The 20,748-nt window shown below is 40.2% G+C and overlaps 1 protein-coding gene across 2 annotated transcripts in view; it reads left to right on the top strand.

Moving 5' to 3' along the window:
- Nucleotides 1-20,748, top strand: part of LOC125461007 (adenosine deaminase 2-like) — a 77,844-nt gene that overhangs the window by 17,236 nt on the left and 39,860 nt on the right. For both annotated transcript variants that reach the window (XM_059652421.1, XM_048549274.2), the window contains exons 2-3: nt 2,704-2,926; nt 14,133-14,343. In XM_059652421.1, the coding sequence (XP_059508404.1) occupies nt 2,704-2,926; nt 14,133-14,343 (434 nt within the window). The remainder of the gene's footprint in view (nt 1-2,703; nt 2,927-14,132; nt 14,344-20,748) is intronic.

Here is a 20,748-nt window from a genome sequence, read left to right as displayed (position 1 = left end):
GCATCTTTAGCTCAGACAGTTTGAAGAAGTTCGTCAGCGAAGGGTCCAGTTTAACTTACACTTAGGTACAATTGTTGCCAGTAGATTTTGAGAAATATTCTTGAGAAGGATCTGTACCTGAAGCTTTGGCTTTCCTGATCCTCTGCTGCTTGGCCTGCTGTGTCCATCCAGCTCTACATCTTGTTACCTCAGATTGTAATCCAAGTCTTTGTCTTGCCACAGTATCCAGCATTCATTTTTTGTCCCTTACACCTATCTGTATTGATTCTTGCTTCAGATGAGGACCTTCCTGGGTAGGTAAGAATCTACAAAACAAAGCATGCAAGTGCTGAAATGGCTTGTATATTAGCCAGTGTATTTATATATAAAATTAGGCATATAGAGGATGGAAGCCCAAGTTAAATTCCTGATCCGCAGTTAGCTAACCTAAGCTAGGAAAGACATTGATGTCAATATTTACTGGTTAGCAATGCTTTTCTTTTAAGATTCATTCTGTAAATGAATTCAAAACCTCAGAGACTGGAGTTACTCTATTTACATGCTGGGCGATTTAAAAAGTGCTTACATTACTTCATACCTGAGATATATAGACATATGCATCAAATATTGCATGGTCACTTTCCCCATTCACTGATACCAACTCCATTTCTGGAAAACTGCTGATTCACTGCACATAACAGCAGGTTCATCACAACAGCAACCCTCCAGCAAATGACAGATGAAGTTGGCCAGCAGTTCCCTGCAGCTATTTAACATCAAAGCTGAATCCAGTCACCATCCTCGCCCAACATTCAATTAGGTAGCAATTCAGAGTGCAGGTATTGTTTTTCTTCTTTTCAGTGCAAATCATAACTCAAAGTAGATGAAAAGTAAACAGATTCCTTATTTTCCTGTCTTAATGATTAAAAACTTAAGACTGCGACACTGAACTTAAACAAGATGTTTTGGTAGTTGCTGCTCTTGAGTTTTAGGTCAATGTTGCAGGAAGAATGTAGAAGTATAGAAAAATTAAAGCATTAGTTCTCCTTTTAAAGAGTTATGATATGAGAAGCATAATTGTAGATTATTTCTAATGAGAAGGCATAGTCGGTAAAATTGCAAAGAATTGAATAGGATGTTCAAAAAATAACGATACCAATGGCTCATTGAGGATTGTTCACATTGTTGAAACAATGCATGTAAATGCAAAGTTGGAATAGAGAAAGTTTCACAATTGATGAGATGGGGAAAATGGGGGAGTTGGGTGATAAGATTGTTAGACAAGGTGGTTGATGTTGAGAACACAAATGCACTGCATTGCCTGTTTTTCTGTTGTGTCCTATTGAACTACCAGCTATCAAAAGCCCCTGGATAATTAAAATACTTTTTTGTTCAAATTTGTTTTGGAGAACACTTTACTTCCTTCCTTTCTTAATGTTTCTTTCCTCCTCTTCCAAGAAGTGTTAATCTGTTACCAGACTTTGATTCCTGAAGTGCTTCTGACAATATTTTTCTCTGTTCAAGTAGTTTGTCCAAATGGCAGATCATTTCACAAAGACAGGATCATATTAAAGACCAGTGCTATGTTCAGTTGTGTATATCCTCTTTAAAGCAGCATTCCCTAGATAAAGATTGTGATTCGAATCAGAATGCTGACTGAATTTTTCTTTGCACAGCCAACTGATGTTGGAGGTTCTGTGATCCACCAACCAAACTAGCTGCCTCAGTGCAGACTAAGGATCAAACCAGGATAATTGCGTGCTCTGTTTGTCTCTGTGTCATACAGAGAGAGATATTTAAATATAGACCTTTATTGTCTTGGATGGGTCTAAAGTCTGTCTATATTTAGCATCTAGCAATTATGTTAGTGAAACAGAGCAGCAACTCAAAGCTCTCATTTTGTACACAAACCCCAGGAATAAATTTAAACATGTCATAGTTTCTCAAATTCAGGTTTGAAGAATGACCTCTTTCTCAAGTTATAGAATCTATGGTTGCAGAGCATAATTGAATGTGATTCTATCCAGCTTGCAGACTTTGAAATCCTTGATATTTCAAGGGCGTCATTGTTTCTGAATTAATGCTGAATTGGTACACTTACCTCAGCTTACTTTACTAGTCTATTTTGGATGAAAAACATTTGTAACAACTAGTTTTTGGTAGCATAAAACATCCATCTGAATGCCCAAAATATTTGGTTGCAGTTTGCACCATGACCACACGATTGAATTTTCACTCAACATATGTTCCTGCAGTTGTAAGCCTACCTTGAGTAGTTTTATTCTTCTATCATTGTTGGGGTTGTCAAGTAGTGATAAGGAAAACTTAAAAGCTTCTTATCATTTTTGGGAATCCCTAATTTTTAAAATTAAAAATTGCAGAGTACAATATCCCTTCACTGAATCAAGAAGATTAGGTGGTTCAGTATGAGAATTTCTTCCAAGTATCTTGCTATTTAGCATTACCCAGTAGAACAAGAAAATCACAATGGGGCAGACTATGTTAGCATTTTCTCACTGTTTCCTCAATGTCTTGTTGAATCGGATTTCAACCTGACTGGATTTGTTAGATGTGTGCTTAGCAGCTATGAAAGTCTGCTTTCTAATCAGTCAATCGTGAAGCAAACATCATTGTCTGACTAATATCGATAATATCAAATTTGTAGTTTCTTTTTTCATGATGTTTTAGACCAGTATTAAAATGCTGTCGGTTTTGTTTCTTCAGGTGCTGGTTTACATCTCCATGAATATGCCTTATTGAATGTGGACTGGCTTGTGAAGAATGCCACTTATCTACCTAATTGTTACATTTGTTTCACACCTGTTGGAGGCGTCCAGTTTCATTATTTCAACAGAAACCAACAGAAAAAGATGGTGAATTGCTCAGAATGGGTTTTGCTTGAGCAATACAGAAATCAAATTCAAAATGTCACAGAATTTGATAACAGGTACACATTATTCAGTTCTAAAATGAATCATTTAGCTTGTGAATTGTATTCTTTTCCCAGTTGTCCCTGCTGCTTCAGAAAGAGATGATTTATGTTAGTATGTACTTCCACAGAGGGGGAGATGGTGGTGTAGTGGTGTAATGTCACTGGCCGGGTATTCCACTAGTCCAGTTTAATATTTTGGGACAGGAATTCAAATAAGAGGGACTCTTGTGGTGCAGTAGTAGTGTCCTTACCTCTGGGCCAGGAGTTCAAGTCCCACATGCTCTAGCTTTGTGTCACAACATTATATGTGAACAAAATGGTTAGAAATGTCTGTGCTTTTATGGATTCTAGATATTCTTATATCTTATCCAGATGATCATTTTTCATGTTTGCACCTTGACTGTGATTGTTTGCTGGTTATAGTCTAGGTTAGGATTGGCATTATCCAGTGTTCATTTTGCAACAAAGAGCTCTGGATAGGAATGGGGAGTGGAAACAATGACAAAGTTTCTGCTCCTGTGGTCACCATGGATAAATTCAGCTAATTCATTGTAAACAATGATGTTACAGGGTCTTGCCTTAGGTGATAACTGGGCTTCACCTGGGTGCTAAAGGTTTTTAGCCTGTTCTGACCAGACCAAATGAAGTTGCATCACTTCCAGCAAAACCATGTTGTTAGGTGATATTTCTAAACTCTGAACTTTAGTCTGAACTATTTTACTGAAAGAAGCATCAATATACAAATGAATATAAAGGACAAAGAATTATAATTCAGGCTCCAGAAATCTAAGCTACACAACCTTTGCAAAGCTACGTTATTCCCTGTATGTATTCTATTCTAGATTCCTCACCATTTGGACTAATGTATTGTACAACTTATGTCACCCAGCTGCATTGAATTTGCACGTAAACCAAAACAGCAGCAAGAGTTACTTGACAGTGGTGAATATCTCATCCAATGTTGGTATGGTCTCCTTGTATCTCATTCCTCTGCCTGCCCATCCAGTTTTCCAATGTGTGCTGCTAGGTGTAATTGAATAGGAACAGAAATTGAAATTGGAAATGATCCCACCACCTTTGCCTCCAACACAGCAACCTCTTCCAGATCTGGAGCTATTGTCGTCAACTTAGTGCCTCAACTTTTAGAACATGAAACCGAGCATTTGAGGAACACCAGTGGTTTATACTGATGATCTAACGAGGCAATTATGTAAAGAGAGGCAGTGTCATCTCTAGAAGGTGGACAAGTATACCATTGTACTACAGAAATATAGTGTGCAATGGGGGAGAAATGTAACCTTGGATTTTCTCTTTACATGTTCAAGGGATTTGAGCAGTTCTGGCTAGGCCAGCATATATTGCCCAATCCTAATTGCCTTTAAAGTGGTGACAAATGACTTCATGTCTTGCTGCAGACTATTTGATGCATGTTGGTGCGCCCAGTGTTAGGAGAGGACTTCCAAGATTTTGGGACTGTTTCATATTGCTAATTTACTAAACTTACCTTTGTTATTCTCATTTACAGATTCTTTGGCCTTGCTCCTCTTTACTTTTATACCCTTATGCAGCAGTGTGTTCCATTCATCTGAGCCTGGCCTCCTTTCTATCACCTTTTCCTTTGCTCCTTTCAGTGGTACAGTTATCTACCACCTCCCACAATTCTTTCTAACATGAACCTCCACTTTGTGTTTTCTTTTCCCATTTTCAGCCTATTGTCATTTTTTTCCTAATTTTTCTTCTAACCATTGAAGTTATTTTTAAGTTGTCAGTTTGTCTTAGTTGTAGTAGTTTCACTTCAGTAGGTCGTGAATTCAAGTCTCTGGCCTGGATTTATGCCTCTAGTTTATGACAGTCTAGAGTAGCGCTTGGGAAATGCTTTATTGTTGGAGATGCCATCTTCCAGATGTGTTAAATCAAACCCTGCTTCGGCAAAAATAAAAGGTATCAAGGTGCAGGTCAACAATAGGAAAACTCTCCTGCTCTATCACTTTTTCATCACCTTTGCCTCTTTTGGAGAAGGTAGTAACTTGTATTGTTACGTACAATTTAGCAGCCAGGTTTTGCCTACAGAACAGCAATTACTTGATTTGAGAAGTATTTATTTGATCTGCAATGTTTTGAGACATTCCAAAGACTTTACAACTACATTTATTTAAATGTATTTCATTCTATCTCCTAGCCTCTGAAATGTTGTTCTGCTAAATTAAAGGTGATAGATAAATAAGGATTTACCTACCACTTTTTGTTTTATTCATTACTTTTGAAATCATCACTGTTGTGTTAACAAACATATGCCCTTGAATGGACAACTGATTAACCTGTAGTTTTGGTGGAGTTTGTTGTTGAAGGCTTGGATTATTGGACAGGGTACCAAATAACTCTACTCCTTGAGTTGTACCATGGAATCGTTTATATTCCCTGGAGTAGGTAGCTGTGCCGTAATCTTGTTCTTAGTGCCTTAACATAAAAAATGGTACCTTCACTTAAGTATCGCACTAGAATATCAGTCCTGATTTACATTTTGACTGCACATTCATGTTGAAAGTTACAATGTTTAAAAATTGGGTCAAGTTCCCCTGTAATTAGTAGATCCATCATTTCATATTTGAAACACACACAATCTCTGACAACAAACATTATCAGTTAGCTTAATCTTTTCTGGGTCAGTATGGTGACCGATGCTAAATCAGTAGCTGAGTGTAGGCAAAACATTATCTTTTTATGTTTCACATTCCTAAAACATTGTAAACCATAGTAAAAGTGTTTTTAAAATCACTTATGGCCCATAATTGCATTATGTATCCATTCAATAACATAATGCACTCAGGTTAACATATCACATTCTGTACATGAGTGCATTTCTGTACTATTGTTAAGAGAGAGTAGTTCACTTTGGTGTTGAAGGCAGTGTAAAAACATTTTGAATAGAATTTCTCTAATTGTTATAAGTTCATTGCCTGAAGTTCTTTACAGCTTGGTGGATAAATGTATAATATGGTCTCCAAGATTTTACGACTGGTGAGCTTCAGGATCAGTTCCCTTTTTTTCTATATCTGTTAGCAGCAACAGTGTGGATTACCAGGCCAATGAAAAGTCACCATGACCACTTCAACTTACCATCTCCATCCAGGTCTTCAGAAAGCCTGTTCTGGAGAGAATCTTGAGCCCTTCCTAGTCAGTGGAGAACTCCTGATATAGAAAAAGTTCAAATAAAACCTCAAAAAAAGCTCTCCAAGTTATACTGCAAAGTATGCATTTACACTAGGATTTGTAAATTTGCTTTAATGCTTCCTGTCTTCTCATCTGCGGCTGTAATTGTTTGGGCAAGCATAGATTAAATAAGTTCAGTTGCAAAAAAGATCTGTGCTACTAATGCTTTGATCAGATTATCAAGGATTAGCTCAAATCAAAGTAAATAAAATTAAGTTAAAAATATTTGAAATACTTATGTGAGGGCTGAATCACTTAAAGTTTTCAGTAGCTAAGCAGGTCAGGAAAATTCTTGATTTCATTTTATATGTTCTTGGAATTCTGGCATTGGATCTAGTACTGTTGACTGGTTCAATATTTCTTGTTTATCCCTACTTGCCTTTTGGTGGTAGAAAATTCATTCCTGAAGTGCAGCAACCTTGTACAATTTTGCTCACTGCTGAATGGGTGGGAGTTTCAGGATTTTTCCCAAGTAATTATCGGTCGACATTCCACTTCTAATCTGATGTTGGAGGAAATTTCATTCAAAGATTACCAGCAAAAGAACACACTGTGGGACTGAGGATGGGCGGAAAAAATGTCTATCTGCTCCCAACTTTAATATTTAATCTTCTGTGCGTTTCTGGTCTTTGTTCTCCCTAGAATGTTATCTTGACCATTGATGCTTTGGACTAAGCTAATAAAGCATTTCTTCAAGGTGTTACTCCCGGCAGTTTCCAATGCTGAGTACCAGTTTGAGTGTGACACCTGTCTCAAGTACCCCTGCTGAATAGCCACCCATCTATATACTGAACTTGTACTACCTGTGGCCTGACCATCTCCTATACTGTATGATCATCATCCCTGAATTTCCACCATGATTGCAACTGCCCTTCAAATCCAGCAATCCTGAGCTTGAACTCCAGGTAGGGGCACTCGATGCATGTGGTGCCCTCCAAGACATGAAATGTCCTGATGTGCCTACGTATTGCAAGCAAGTGTTCCCTGCTGCAAATACTACCATGTGGCACAACAAGGAAATTGATTAGGATGAGGATAAGTCAGTTTCTGCCTCATGTTGACTTTCTCACTGTCTGTGGCAGGCCCAATCTGGCAGATACTTCAGTACTTCAATACTTCAGAAGCTTGATCAGTCGTGGTACTGCTAAGCCATTTCTGATAATGAATACTTAAGTCCTCCACCTGAGTATATTGTGTGCTTGCTGCTTTGTCCCTCTTGCAAGTAGTACACAACAATATAGAGGAAAACTCACCACCAGTTGAAGGGGGATTGAGATTTGAATGCCCGTGTTTGACCTTGTACCGTGACAGTAGGAGTGGGCTTAGAGTCACTGGAGGACTTTCAGAACTGTTCCCGTCCAATTCTACAATTCTGAGCTGCTGCTTCTTGTGGTTTACCCTGATGCTGTGAATGGAAATACCCAGAGACAGTGACAGATGAGTCCAGGACATTGACAGTCATACACACTGAATTGTACTTTATAGTCTGCTTAACTAATTATTTGAATTTTGGACAAGGTCCCCTGATATTAATGAGGAAGACTAGATTGGTGCCTGTTTGATGTATGCCACTGCCTTGGTCAGCGCCATTCAGTCAATTCTGTTTTATTTCTATTTGTCTTGTAATGTTTTGGTACAACTAAGTAGCTTGTTAGACCATTTCAGAAGGCAGTCAAGAATCAGTTACATTGCTGTGGTCTAAAGTCACACATAGACACACACCTTGGTATAAATGGCAATTTTCTTTTCTGAAGGATAATAATGATTCACCTTCCTAGCCAGATTATTATCAACTCCTTTGTCTATCCAACTGTTTTTCTCTCTTTTTGGGCTCTATCCTGTTGTTTACTCCCTTCTCCATCCCCCTCCCTATTTTCTGCATATAAACTGACGTTTTCCCAGCTACCATCAGTTCTGAGGAAGAGTCACCAGACCCGAACTTTAACTCTGACTTTTTTTTTCTTCACAGATGCTGTTAGACCTGCTGAACTTTTCCAGCAACTTCTGTTTTTGTTCCTGATTTACAGCATCTGTAGTTCTCTCTCTCTTTTTACTGAGCCAGATGTTTGTTTAATGACAATCTGTATTTAAAGTCACTCTTCTTGAGACGAACTTCATTGCAGACTGTGTGTTTATTTAGTTGAATTTTAATTCCTCTCCACTTCTGTGATGGGATTTCAATTCACGACTAAAATTTTCCAAAGACATTGTCAACTGGTGGGAAGGATGGCAAAATGGCGCAGGATGCAGCTTCCTGCAGCACTATCAGACTTGCCACCCACTCAACGTTCAATTGAGGCACTTGAATGGCCAATTCATGGTCCCTTCGGGAGGGGTGTGTGGTTTCTGCCAAATAGAATGCCAAGTAAACATTGGCACAGTCTCAGCAGGCTTTTGGAGATAGAGGAGTCATGGAGTGACCCCAGGCAGCAATGACTGCACACCCCCACCATCATCTCCCTGGCAAGGGCATTGCCTATCAGGGACATGCACTTCGCCCTCTTTCCCATCCTCCCATTTTCACTGTGACTTGATAGGCTGGTGTTGGAGCCCTCAGATCCCACTGTGCTGCTTTCAAGGCTATGTAACTATTAAACTGTCTTTGTCATTAAACACAGCCCTACTTGTTAACCTTCAGAGTTGCAGTCACCTTGGGTTAGCAGCTTTTGTGATAGATCACTGTTTATCAATGGGATCGGCAGGCACTACATTCACTGCTCTCACCACCCTCCAGAGCAAGGTTGTCCCCTTATACCCCTCTACTTTTCGGTCAACGTCCATTGGTCATTCTGCATTTCTTCTGAGCGAAGTATGAGTTCATGTGTAGAAATAATTTATTTCATTGCCCCTCAGCCAAATATATAAGGGGAATGACTGAATCATGGCTATGTAAAGAATACAGCTGAAAAATATATTGCAGTTAATAATGCAATCATAAATGATAGGGAAAGAAGGAAATGTTGGGTTAGCTGTCCTCCCTTTTGATAGTAGGAAAAAAATGACGTAACTACTAAAATAGTCAAATGTTAAAATTCAAGGTCCCTCTAGAAGTCAAGTATCCTCCTGACTCATGTTGAACCCTGGCTTGTGACCACCTAAAATGGAGATAAGTCATTTGAGAAGGCACCAAACACATCGGAGAATTTACTGGGCAGAGTGGAAGCCAAGGTGTTGGCAATGCATAAACCTTCAAATAATTCACCTACACAACCTATCAGGTACTATCTGCCCCACATATTGCAGAGTCTGTAGATCATACATTACCAGCCATCTTGAAATCCATTGAATCAGAGTAGAGGCAAGTCATTGAGAGAATGTCTAAGAAGAACCTGGATCCAAATGAATTGAAATTAAAACATAAAGGATTAGTTGTGCTATTAGGAGTATAGTGCACAGATAACAAGGTGTAGACCCTTCCTCAGTAGCATCTAGTCCTGAAACGTCAGCCTTCCTGCTCCTCTGATGCTGCTTGGCCTGCTGTATTCATCCAATTTTACACCTTGTTATCTCAGATTCTCCAGCATCTGCAGTTCCTACTATCTTAGGAGTATAGTGCAGAGCACTTCATATTGAAAATGGTAGGAAGAAATATGTAAGTAAATGGGTAAAAGGCATCAGTAATAATCACATGAGATTTAACTCCTCCAAATAAACCAGTGAAAAGAGTCTGTGAACGGACTACAGAAAATAGAATGCTAATGCATATTTTAAAAAATCGAGAGGAAGTTCTGTTGGATCCAGCAATGGAAACTGAATCAGAATACTTCAGGGAAGCAAGTGTAGGGGAACAGCTAGGAAGTAGTGATCACAATATAATATTAGAGAAGGTCACTAGTACCATAGAGTCCACAGTATCAAATTAGAAAACATAGCTGATTTTAAGAGGATAAGAATGGAACTGGGAAATAAACTCGACCAAAGTTATTTACAAACCAATAAATAGAACAGCTTTCCAAAATATTCAACATTGTGAACTGAGTCCAAGAAATATGTACTGCTAAAAAGGAAGGATAAACAAGCCAGTATTGATGTACTGTGGATTAATAAATAAAAAAAAAATTATCCAATTTTTTTTAAGCAAATATCCAAAATATAAGTCAAAGTATAGAATGACAATAGAGAACACAATTTTCTTTTAAATTAGAAAGGCAAAGAGAAAGTACCAAATTAAATTGGGAAAAAATACAAAAAGGAATAAAATATACTGCATTCTCATAAATTGAAAAAAACTGGAATAGAGATACACAGGCAATAATAGCAAAATGACAGTAATACTAAATAACAATTTGCTTCATATTTGCCAGGGACTCTAAGATACTGAACACCTTCAATAGAGATTTTTATAAGTCATAAAGGCATTTAAGATAGAATAGTGGGGATCTGGGGTGAAGTTTGGTAGACTAATCAAATTTGGAATAAGCCCTTTCGTCTTAAATGAGTTGCATCCATTCATTTTAAAACCTATTACGGAAGAAGTAGCAGGGACACTTTTTTTTAATAGAGACTTTTGTATGTGTGAAAAAGAACCAATGGAAAGTGAATGTGTTTCCCCTTTTAAAAAGGGGGCGATCAAACATACCCAGGCAAAAGTAGACCAGTCAATGATGGGTAACAAAGTGTGGGGCTGGATGAACACAGCAGGCCAAGCAGCATCTTCGGAGCACCTTCTACCCCAACCTCAAGTTCACCTGGACCATCTCCAACACATCCCTTACCTTCCTGGACCTTTCTGTCTCCATCTCAGGCAACCACCTGCAAACCGATGTCCATTTCAAGCCCACCGACTCCCACAGCTACCTGGAATACACCTCCTCCCACCAACCTTCCTGCAAAAATTCCATCCTCTATTCCCAATTCCTTCGCCTCCCGCCGCATCTGCTCCCAGGATGAGGCATTCCACTCACGTGCATCCCAGATGTTCTCGTTCTTCAAGGGCCGCAACTCTTTCTCCTCCCCCCCCCCCCCCCCCCCACCCCCTGCAGTGGTCGAGAGTACCCTCGACCGTGTCTCCCGCATTTCCTGCACCTCATCCCTCACACCCCGCCCTCGCAATAACCGCCACGAGAGAATCCCCCTAGTCCTCACACACCACCCTACCAATCTCCGGATACAGAACATTGATGTGCGGTGAGAGCTGTCCAAAGTAAAATAAAGCTGATACTTGTGAAAATTAATCATCAAATTTTGCTAGCCACTTGGATACAAGATTGGCTTGAAGGAGGAGACAGAGTGGTGATAGAGGTGCTTTTAAGCCTGGAGGCCTGTGACCAGTGGTGTGCTGCAAGGTTTGGTGCTGGTTCCACTGCTTTTCATAATTTATATGAATGATTTGGATGTGAATATAGGAGGCATGGTTAGTAAGTTTGCACATGGCAGCAAAAAAGGTGGTGAAGTGGACTGTAAAGAAGATTATGTCTGAGGACAACAGGATTTTGATCAGATAGACCAATGGGCCAAGGAATGGCAGATAGAGTTTAATTTTGATAAACGAGGTGCTGCATTATGATCAGGCAAACCAGGGCAGGACTTATACAGTTAATGGTAGGGCCCTGCGCAGTGTTGCCAGCTAAAGAGACCTAGGGGTGTAGGAGCATATTTCCTTGAGAGTGGAGTTGCAAGTAGACAGGGTGGTGAAGGAGTGTTTGGCACTCTTGCCTTCATTGCTCTAAATATTGAATATAGCAGTTGGGACAGCATGTTTAACTACACAGGACATTGAGGCCACTTTTAGAATACCGAATACAATTTTGCTCAACCTCCTATAGGAGAGATGTTGTAAAACTTGAGAGGGTGCAGAAAAGATTTACAACGATGTTGAGAGGACTGGATGATTTGAGTTATAGGGAGAAGCTTAGTAAACTGGGGCTTTTTTCTCTGGAGCATCAGAGGCTGAGGAGTGACCTTGTAGAGGTTTATAAAATTGTGGGGGCACAGATAGGGTGAATAGCCAAGGTCTTTTCCTAGGGTGGGGAGACCAAAACTAGAGGTGATAGGTTTAATGTGAGAGGGGAAAGATTTAAAAAGAACGTGAGGGGTAACACTTTCATGCAGAGGGTAGTGTGTATGTGGAATGAGCCACCAGAGGAAGTGATGGAGACTGGTTCAATTACAACATTTAAAAGGCATCTGTTTGATTAGATTAGATTAGATTTCCTACAGTGTGGAAACAGGCCCTTCAGCCCAACCAGTCCACACCACCCTTTGAAGCATCCCACCCAGACCCATCCCCCAATAACCCATATACCCCTGAACACTATGGGTAATTCAGCATGACCAATCCACCTCGCCTGCACATCTTTAGACTGTGGGAGGAAACCCGCGCAGACATGGGGAAAATGTGAAAAACCTTACACAGACGGCTGCCCGAAGCTGGAATCGAACCCAGGTCCCTGGCGCTGTGAGGCTGCTGTGCTAACCACTGAGCCACCGTGCCGCCTGTGAATAGGAAAAATTTAGAAAGATGGGGGCTAAATGCTGACAAATAGGACTAGGTAAGACTGGGATGCAAGCACGGACGAGTTGGACGGAATAGAATGTTTTTATGCCTTATGACTCTTTTTAAATTAAAGGTGGGGTATCAGTGTCTTGATTCTAAAACATGTGAACATCCCAAGAATAGGGAGCCACAGATAAAATTGAGATCTTCTGATAGTTTCAATTAGTAACCAAGCAATCGTGTTGGCCTGCGTTTTATTTGTTGAAATGTGACAAAACAAGCTAATGACCGTAGGGAATGCTTGCTGATGGAACAGATTTACAGGTGGCCATCTCACTAGTTCCTCCAAGATCAAAAGACTCTGCGCACCGCTGGCAGGCTCAACTTTCCCACTAACCCAATAAATTGCAATATATTCTACTTTACGATCCACTGGATTTCAATTCTGCATTGCTGCAGTGCAGAATGTAAAACAAATTTAGGGCTATGAGCAGTGAGAAATTGTTGAATTAAGCATATTTTTAAAAATTGTCATTCTTGCATATGAAACATTCATGTATGTGATCGTCCTTTTAGCTTGTTATATTCACTATGCTGTAAACTTTTCTTGTAAAACCATATCCATGGTAAATGAAAGGAAATGTGATGTTTAAGAGCAATCAATTCAGCTGACAAAAGTGGGTGTGCAGTAGAATAGTTTGTTTCAGTGAAGAGTGTTATGTTACCATACTGGGAACCACTGATTTAGAGAGATATCATCCGAGACTCTGGTAGCACTCCCCCCTCTGTCATAAAATTGCTGATTCAAGTGACACACAACCTCATAATCTAGACTAGCACTTCTGTGCAGTACCAAGAAGATGCTGCACTGTTGAAGATCCTTTCTCTCAGATAACAACACTATACTAATGTTTTCTTTGTCCCCTTGGAGGATATAAAAGCCCATGTTAAGAGAAGAGGGGCTGTTTTATCATTAAATTCCATTGCTGTTTGTGAGTCCTTGCTGTTTACAAATTACTTGCTATGTTTTTGACATTGACTGCAGTGACTACTTTTGAAACTTTCTTTGCTGAAGGTGCTAAGCCATGAAAGTCACTTTATAAAGCCATTCATTCATGTAGTCTTCTGCTATGAAAAGCCTGTCGAGTCATATGAATAGTTGCGTCTTGAGAGGTATTGAAAGTAATCAAGAGGCTAAAACCATACAGCAACACAGAAAGAAGGTTGGATAGAAAAATTGTGAAATATATATTGCAAAAATGTAATAGTCAACAGATTTTTGACTTGATTGAGTGACTGTTTATGCCATCTAAGTTGTTAGACGACAAACTTCTACAGCTTGTTGGGAAGTGCAAAGCTTGGCTCTGCATGTGTAATTTAAGTTAACCTATAAAGAACTAAGAAAATCCTTACGCATGCTGAATGTTGTAAAAAAGTGTACTATTATGAGCTTCAACATTCCTGTAGTGTATTTTAATTCATAATTTGCATAAGGGTATCCATCAGAATCCATTGTCGAATATTATGATAAAAACATTCATGTATGGTAAACATGACTTTTTTTTTCCCTGACAGTCTAATGAGAAATCTTACACTGATAACGGAAAATCCAGAAGAAGCCTACCAATCGCAAAACATCATTTGGCACAGATTTTCTGATGCATTTGCTGCTGCTAGCAGCCTCATTTCATATGCCCCAGTATTTAAAACCTACTTCTATGAAGCTTTGAAGGAATTCTATCATGATAACGTACAATACATAGAGATACGAGCATTGCTGCTACCGGTATGTACAAAATGCTTCATTGAGGAAATGTTTTGTCACCAAGTTGTTTTAGACCAAAGCAGAACTTAAGAAAGCAATTTTCTTCCTTCTATTTTCTAATAGTCTAAATGTTTAAATTGTGCAACTCCATATGATCGCTGTTTCACAAACACTACTGTTCTGTCAATGGTACAGCTGGGAAGTGATAGCTGATGACCCACGTAACAGGTGGGATATAAGTATACCTAACTAAGCCTTGTTGCCATAGTAATGCAGCTTTCAAATATGTACAAAGCAGTTTCTTTTGTCTGTAACTTTGCCTTTATAATAAAAGAGCAAAGCCAAATATGTGTAAGAGGGGAACCGATAAACAGCTGGGAGAAGTGCACACTAAGAGTTACTTGGTGAAACCAGCTCTTCATTTTGAATTTGTTCTTTCCTGTGTACATACTGAAACCCTCAGGCCATTCTGTAGATTCACAGCCTAGGCCTCTCAGCCACTAGCCTTGATTTGAACTAGTCATCCTGTCCTCACAGTAATCATCCTTGTGGAATCTGATCTCATCATTGTGTTGTGGGGCACCCACTGCGTAACTCTCTTTGCTCACTCATGTGTGAGCTGCAGTTGACAATGACACTGACTGCATTTTCAGATATAGAAAATGCTCCATGAGTCAATGACATTTCTGCATTCGTCTTCAAACGTGTAAGTTAACCTTTCAGCCAATTGCTGCTTCAGCAAACTTGGGCAGATTCAACAGTTGTTAAAATATGTTTTAATGGAACCAGTAGATGTTAAGATATCATGAAATTATAATCCTGTACTACCTGCAGTTGGTTTGGTTCTGCAGTGACAGGGTTATAGGTGAACAAGCAAATACTTCTGGCCTTCCAAAGTGCACATGCACACATTAGAAGAAGTGCATCAATATTTTTCTAAACCACCTCTTCAGAGATGTGAGAAATGGTGCATAGTATATTATCTCCTCTAATTGACGAGTTGCCCTCTAAAATTCTCAATAATGTGGTTAAGCACAGATAATTTTGTCTGTGGTAAACAAGTGTACAGAAAGCCATTCCCTCACACACACATTATGACTCAGAAATTAGCTCCAGAAATGTATTGGATTGGCAATTATATTCCCACATTTTTGTAAATAATTGACTATAAAATTATACATATTAATTCAGTTTTATCATCTGTATTTCACATGTCTCAATTTATTAAGCATGGTGTTTTGAAATCATAAAATAAGTGATTTTCTAAGAAGCTTGGTGTTTACTTAAGAACATAGCAAATAGGAGCTGGAATGGGTCATTTGGCCCCTCAAACTTCTTCCGTCATTCAATTAGATCATGGCTGATCTCCCTCAACTCTCCTTCCCTGCACACACGCTAGTGAGAGTTCAGGCCATGAAATCTTGTGCTTATTTTCTGATTCATTTAAAGAGATGATAATCTTGGTCAGCTGCCAACAGGAGGATTACAGTTCATTTTAAGAGTGGAAAGTAGGCAGGGGTTCTGCTCTGATCATAGTGATAAAAGATAGCTGATCATTATCATTTACCTTTTTCACCCTGATCAAATAGTGTCGATATTTTAGACAACGAAGTGTGGAGCTGGACGAACACAGCAGGCCCTTAAGGGTCTAGGCCCGAAACATCGGCTTTTGTGCTCCTGAGATGCTGCTTGGCCTGCTGTGTTCGTCCAGCTCCACACTTTGTTGTCTTGGATTCTCCAGCATCTGCAGTTCCCATTATCAGTGTCGATATTTTATCAAGGTTTGCCAATGAGTTAGTGGCATTTTGCTTAAATTGTTTCAAAGCCTATCTTGCATTAAAGATATCTATAACCAGAGTTATTTGAATAGAATGCATGTCAGTTCATGGCGGGTCTTGGATTTATTAAAGCAAGACCCTCTTCAGTGAGAACCATAGTTTCAGCCTTGTTTGGTAATCTATTTAATTTCAAACATGTCATCCCACTTCAATGTTAAATCCAACTTTGACCATCATGTAACACTTGAAACTACTGTGGCCAGAATCATATCATATATATCCTCTATGACTGTCAGCATACTGCTTTATCCCATTTTAGTCAACCATGTCATTCTCCAGCAGCTTTGTGTGTCAGCTTTATGTCCTTGCATTGGTCCTATCCAAATACAGCCATTCTATCTCTAGCGATGGTTTCTTTGTCAGTCTTCTAAAATTTACCTGTAGAGTTCCTCGTAGACCCATGCTTGATCCCCTCTCTTCCTCATCCTAGTTGGGTGTTGTTTCCATGCTTACATTTACCTTCTGTATGCTAGGACATGAAGCTCTAGATCAACTGACACCATCTTCTCTGTGCTGTTTGAGTCCGTAACTCAGACTAAGTTGTGGATGAACCAGTCTTCACTCTGTGATATCGTTGTAGGCAAATGTTTAATGCAAGTTTATGGACCCTACCAACACTCTTAGCAATAGTGCTGAAGACTTGTGCTCCAGAACTTTCCACACCTCCACTGATACTATTGTAGTACAGGTTACAACACTGGTATCTACCCAACCATGTGGTAAATTGCCTAGGTATATTGTGTACACAAAATAGCACAAATCCAACCTGACTGTTTACCACCCAACTGACTTACTCTCAATCACAGTAAAATGTTGGAAGGATCATCAACAGTGTTATCAAGCAGCATAGGCTTAGCAATAACCTTGTCACTGATACCAGTTTGGGTTCCACAGGGCCACTCAGCTCCAGACCTTCCATTACAGCCCTAGTTAAAAAATGAACAAAAGAGCTGAAATGCAGAGGTGAGATGAGAGTGACTGCACTGGACACCAAAGCCACATTTGACTTTGTGTGGCCCCTCAGGAGCCTGAGGAAACACTGGAGTCTGTGGAAATCATAAGGAACTGCTGTGATGGTTGGAGCTGGCACAAGGAAGTTGATTAGGGTGGTTGGTGGTCAGTCACCTCAGCTCCAGGACATTCCTGCAGGAGTTTATCTGGGTCGTACCTTAAGCCCAAATATCTTCAGCGGTTTCATCAATGACCTTCACTCCATCATAAGATCTGAACTGGGGATATTCACTGATGACTGCAAAATAACATCCACCATTTGTGACTTCTTAAGTATTAAAGCAGTCTATGTCCAAATGTGGAACAACTTGAGCAATAGCCAGGTTTGTGGAGAAGACTGCAAGTAACCTATGGGCCACACAAGTGTTAGCCAATGACCACCTCCAGCAAGAGAATCTAATCGGCACCCTCAACATTCAATAACAAAATTAACTGAAAAGTTGAAAACAATATAACTAATGAGAAAAAAAATCTTTTTACAGGCACTGAGATAATACTTTCTTTTGATGAGACCTGTTTGCCAGTCTATGAGCAAAGTACAGATTGTTGGTGAAGGTTTACCAGTGGTTCTAAGTTTCTGCACAAAACCTAAACATTTTAACTTTTAAATGAAACCTGTGTGCAAGTCTGAAGTGTGACTTCACCTCACCTTAGGCACTACAACTACTCTCTCAAATGTACACACTGTAAGAACAAATAAACTTGAGACAATTCATCTGACTACTGCATTGTTAATGAAATTTCAGTATCTCACTTATACCTTTAAAATTTTTGGATTGCAATATCTTGATTATGTATTCAGAATTGGAAGGTAATACCAATATGAACTATTTGCACTGAAACCAATTAGTAAGGTTTCTTTGGACTATTAGTTACTCTGTGACAGACCTGTGATCCTGCACAAAAGCTAGCTGAGAAGCAGGATTGAACAACCAAAGCTTTGCTCTATGCATGGCAACGCAATTCTTGTATGCAGCTTCTGTGCAAAAATCAGTGCATGATAATTAGCCAAAGGAAATTTTGTTTGCGTTTCAGTTAATGGTTCAATTAAACCAGAATCAGAATGGTATTAAATCATACAAATTTTTTACTTGTCAAAAGAGAGCGCTGAAAAGAAAGGGGGGAGAAAAAAGGTAGACAAAGTAACAGAATGGACAGTGAGCAATTTTGGAAGGGAAGTTGACTAAAAGCTCAGAGGAAGAGATGATTTTTATGAAGAACTTAAAAGATGGATATAAAATACAGAGGCAAAGAGGTTAGGCAGAGAAATGCGGAGAGTGAAACTGAGTTAGCTGAAAGCTTAACACAGATGATGGAAATGGATTAAAGACTAGGCAGCCCCAAGCCATTAGGACTGAAAGGTGTGGGAGAGTCACGAGATGATACAAGATTGCATTAGATGGTGCAAATTTAGAGTATAAGTGGATCTGGACCTAATGTGGGAAGAGATTTCACATTCAAAGCATTGAGGAGAGATTGTTAGAGAGGGCTTAGTTTGAGACAGGGTGTAGAGTCTGAGCCTTGGACGAATTGTTGAGAAATCAGCAAGAAAACATTAACGTGCTGGGATAGCAAGAATTGCAGATGCTGGAGTCAGAGACAACACTGTGGGGAGTTGGAGAAACAGAGCAGGCCAGGGAAAATCAGAGGAGCAGGAAAGTTGATGTTTTGGATCAGGACCCTTCTTCAGAAATACAAAAAAAAAGTGTGCTGATCTGATGCTGCCCGGCCTGCTGTATTCCTCCAGATTCATGAAGGATTAATATTCTGACAACTTTTCAGCAATAACACTGAAGACGTTTGTTCCAGAAATAGCTGTACACTTACCCAAGCTTTCTAGTACAGTTTCAAGATGTCATGTATCTGATAATGTGGAAAATTGCCCAGATGTACCCTGTCCATTTTTTAAAAAAGGACAAATCTAATCCAGCTAATTACCACCCTGTCCACCCTCAATCATCAGCACAGTGACGGGAGATGTTATGAAAAATTCTATCAAACAGCAGTGGGGCTTGTAAACAGCAATATGACAGCAACAGTTCTAGAAGGAAGATTGCTGTCACCTTCTCACCTTTAACAGAACTGAGGATGTACAATTAGTGTTGACCCAGACAGCAGTGCACACATTGCTTTGATGGAAGAAAAAGTACTCAATAATAACTGATGTTTAGTTTGGGTCTTGACCCACTCAGCTTCTGGACTCTGTACATCTTTAGTCGAAACATAAACAAAAGAGCTAGACTGTAGAGGAGAAGTGAGGCTGATTGTCCCTAATATCAAGGCAGCAGCTGACATGGCATCTAGGGTTCTTGGAAAAAACTGGACCACTGGAATAGCTTTATATAGCCAAGGCCCAGCAGCACCTCTCTGACACCTCCGTCTACTTCCCCCTTGACCATGACCCCATCCCTGACCACTAAACCATCATCTCTCAAACTGTTCATAACCTCATCACCTCAGGTGACCTCCTACCCACAGCCTCCAACCTCATCATTTCCTCACTCTGTACCACCTGTTTCTGTCTCCTTACCAAAATCTACAAACCTTGACTGTGTTTTGCCCCCTCCTGGTCCAAGAACTCCCCACTTATTTCCAGGACACCACCCACACCCTCCACCTCCTCCAAGACTTTCAATTCCCTGGCCCCAACACACTCATCCTCACTATGGACATCCGATCCTTGTACGCTTGTATCCCCCATGCGGATGGTCTAAAAGCCCTCTGCTTCTTCCTCTCCTGCAGGCCCAATCAGTCCTCCTCCATTGACCACCCTCATCCGCTTAACAGAACTTGTCCTTATCCTTAACAAAGTCTCCTTTAACTCCTCCCACCCTCTACAGGCTATGCCTGCCTCTTCATAGGATACATGGAACAGTCCCTTTTCTGCTGTTACACTGGCACTATTACCCATCTGCTACTATGATGACTGTATAGGGACTGCCTCATGCTCCCACAAGCAGCTTAACTGTTCATCAACTTTACTAATGCCTTTCACCCCAACTTCAGATTCACCTGGACCATCTCCGATACTTGCATCTCCTTCCCGGACCTCTCCATCTCCATCTCTGGTGACCGCCTCAAAACTGACATCTATTTCAAGCCTTCCAACTCCTATAGCTACCTTGACTGCACCTCCTCTCACCCACCTTCCTGCAAGAATACAATCCCTCCACCTTCACCACATCTGCTGCCAAGATGGGGTGTTCTTGCATGTCCCAGATGTCCTCCTATTTCAAGGACAGTAACTGCCCCCCTCCAGTGACTGAAAATGCGCTCTCTTGCATTTCCTGCACTTCTCCCCTCACGCCCCCTCGCCCCAACAAAAATAAAGACAGAATTCCCCCTTGTCCTCACATATCACCCCACCAACCTCTGCATCCAATGTATCATTGTCTGCCATGTCCTCCACCTGCAATCTGACCCCACAACCAAAGAGATATTTCCCTCCCCACCCCATCTGCCTTTCGTAGGGACCGCTTTCTCCATGACTGTCTTGCCTGTATGACACTCCCCACTAAGTCCACCACTCCCTGGCAACTTTGCCTGCAATCGCAGGAAGTGCTACACCTGGCCCTAA

Source organism: Stegostoma tigrinum, chromosome 18 (assembly GCF_030684315.1).
Source record: "Stegostoma tigrinum isolate sSteTig4 chromosome 18, sSteTig4.hap1, whole genome shotgun sequence".
NCBI lineage: Eukaryota > Metazoa > Chordata > Chondrichthyes > Orectolobiformes > Stegostomatidae > Stegostoma > Stegostoma tigrinum.
This window is presented reverse-complemented; position numbering and strand designations above follow the sequence as displayed.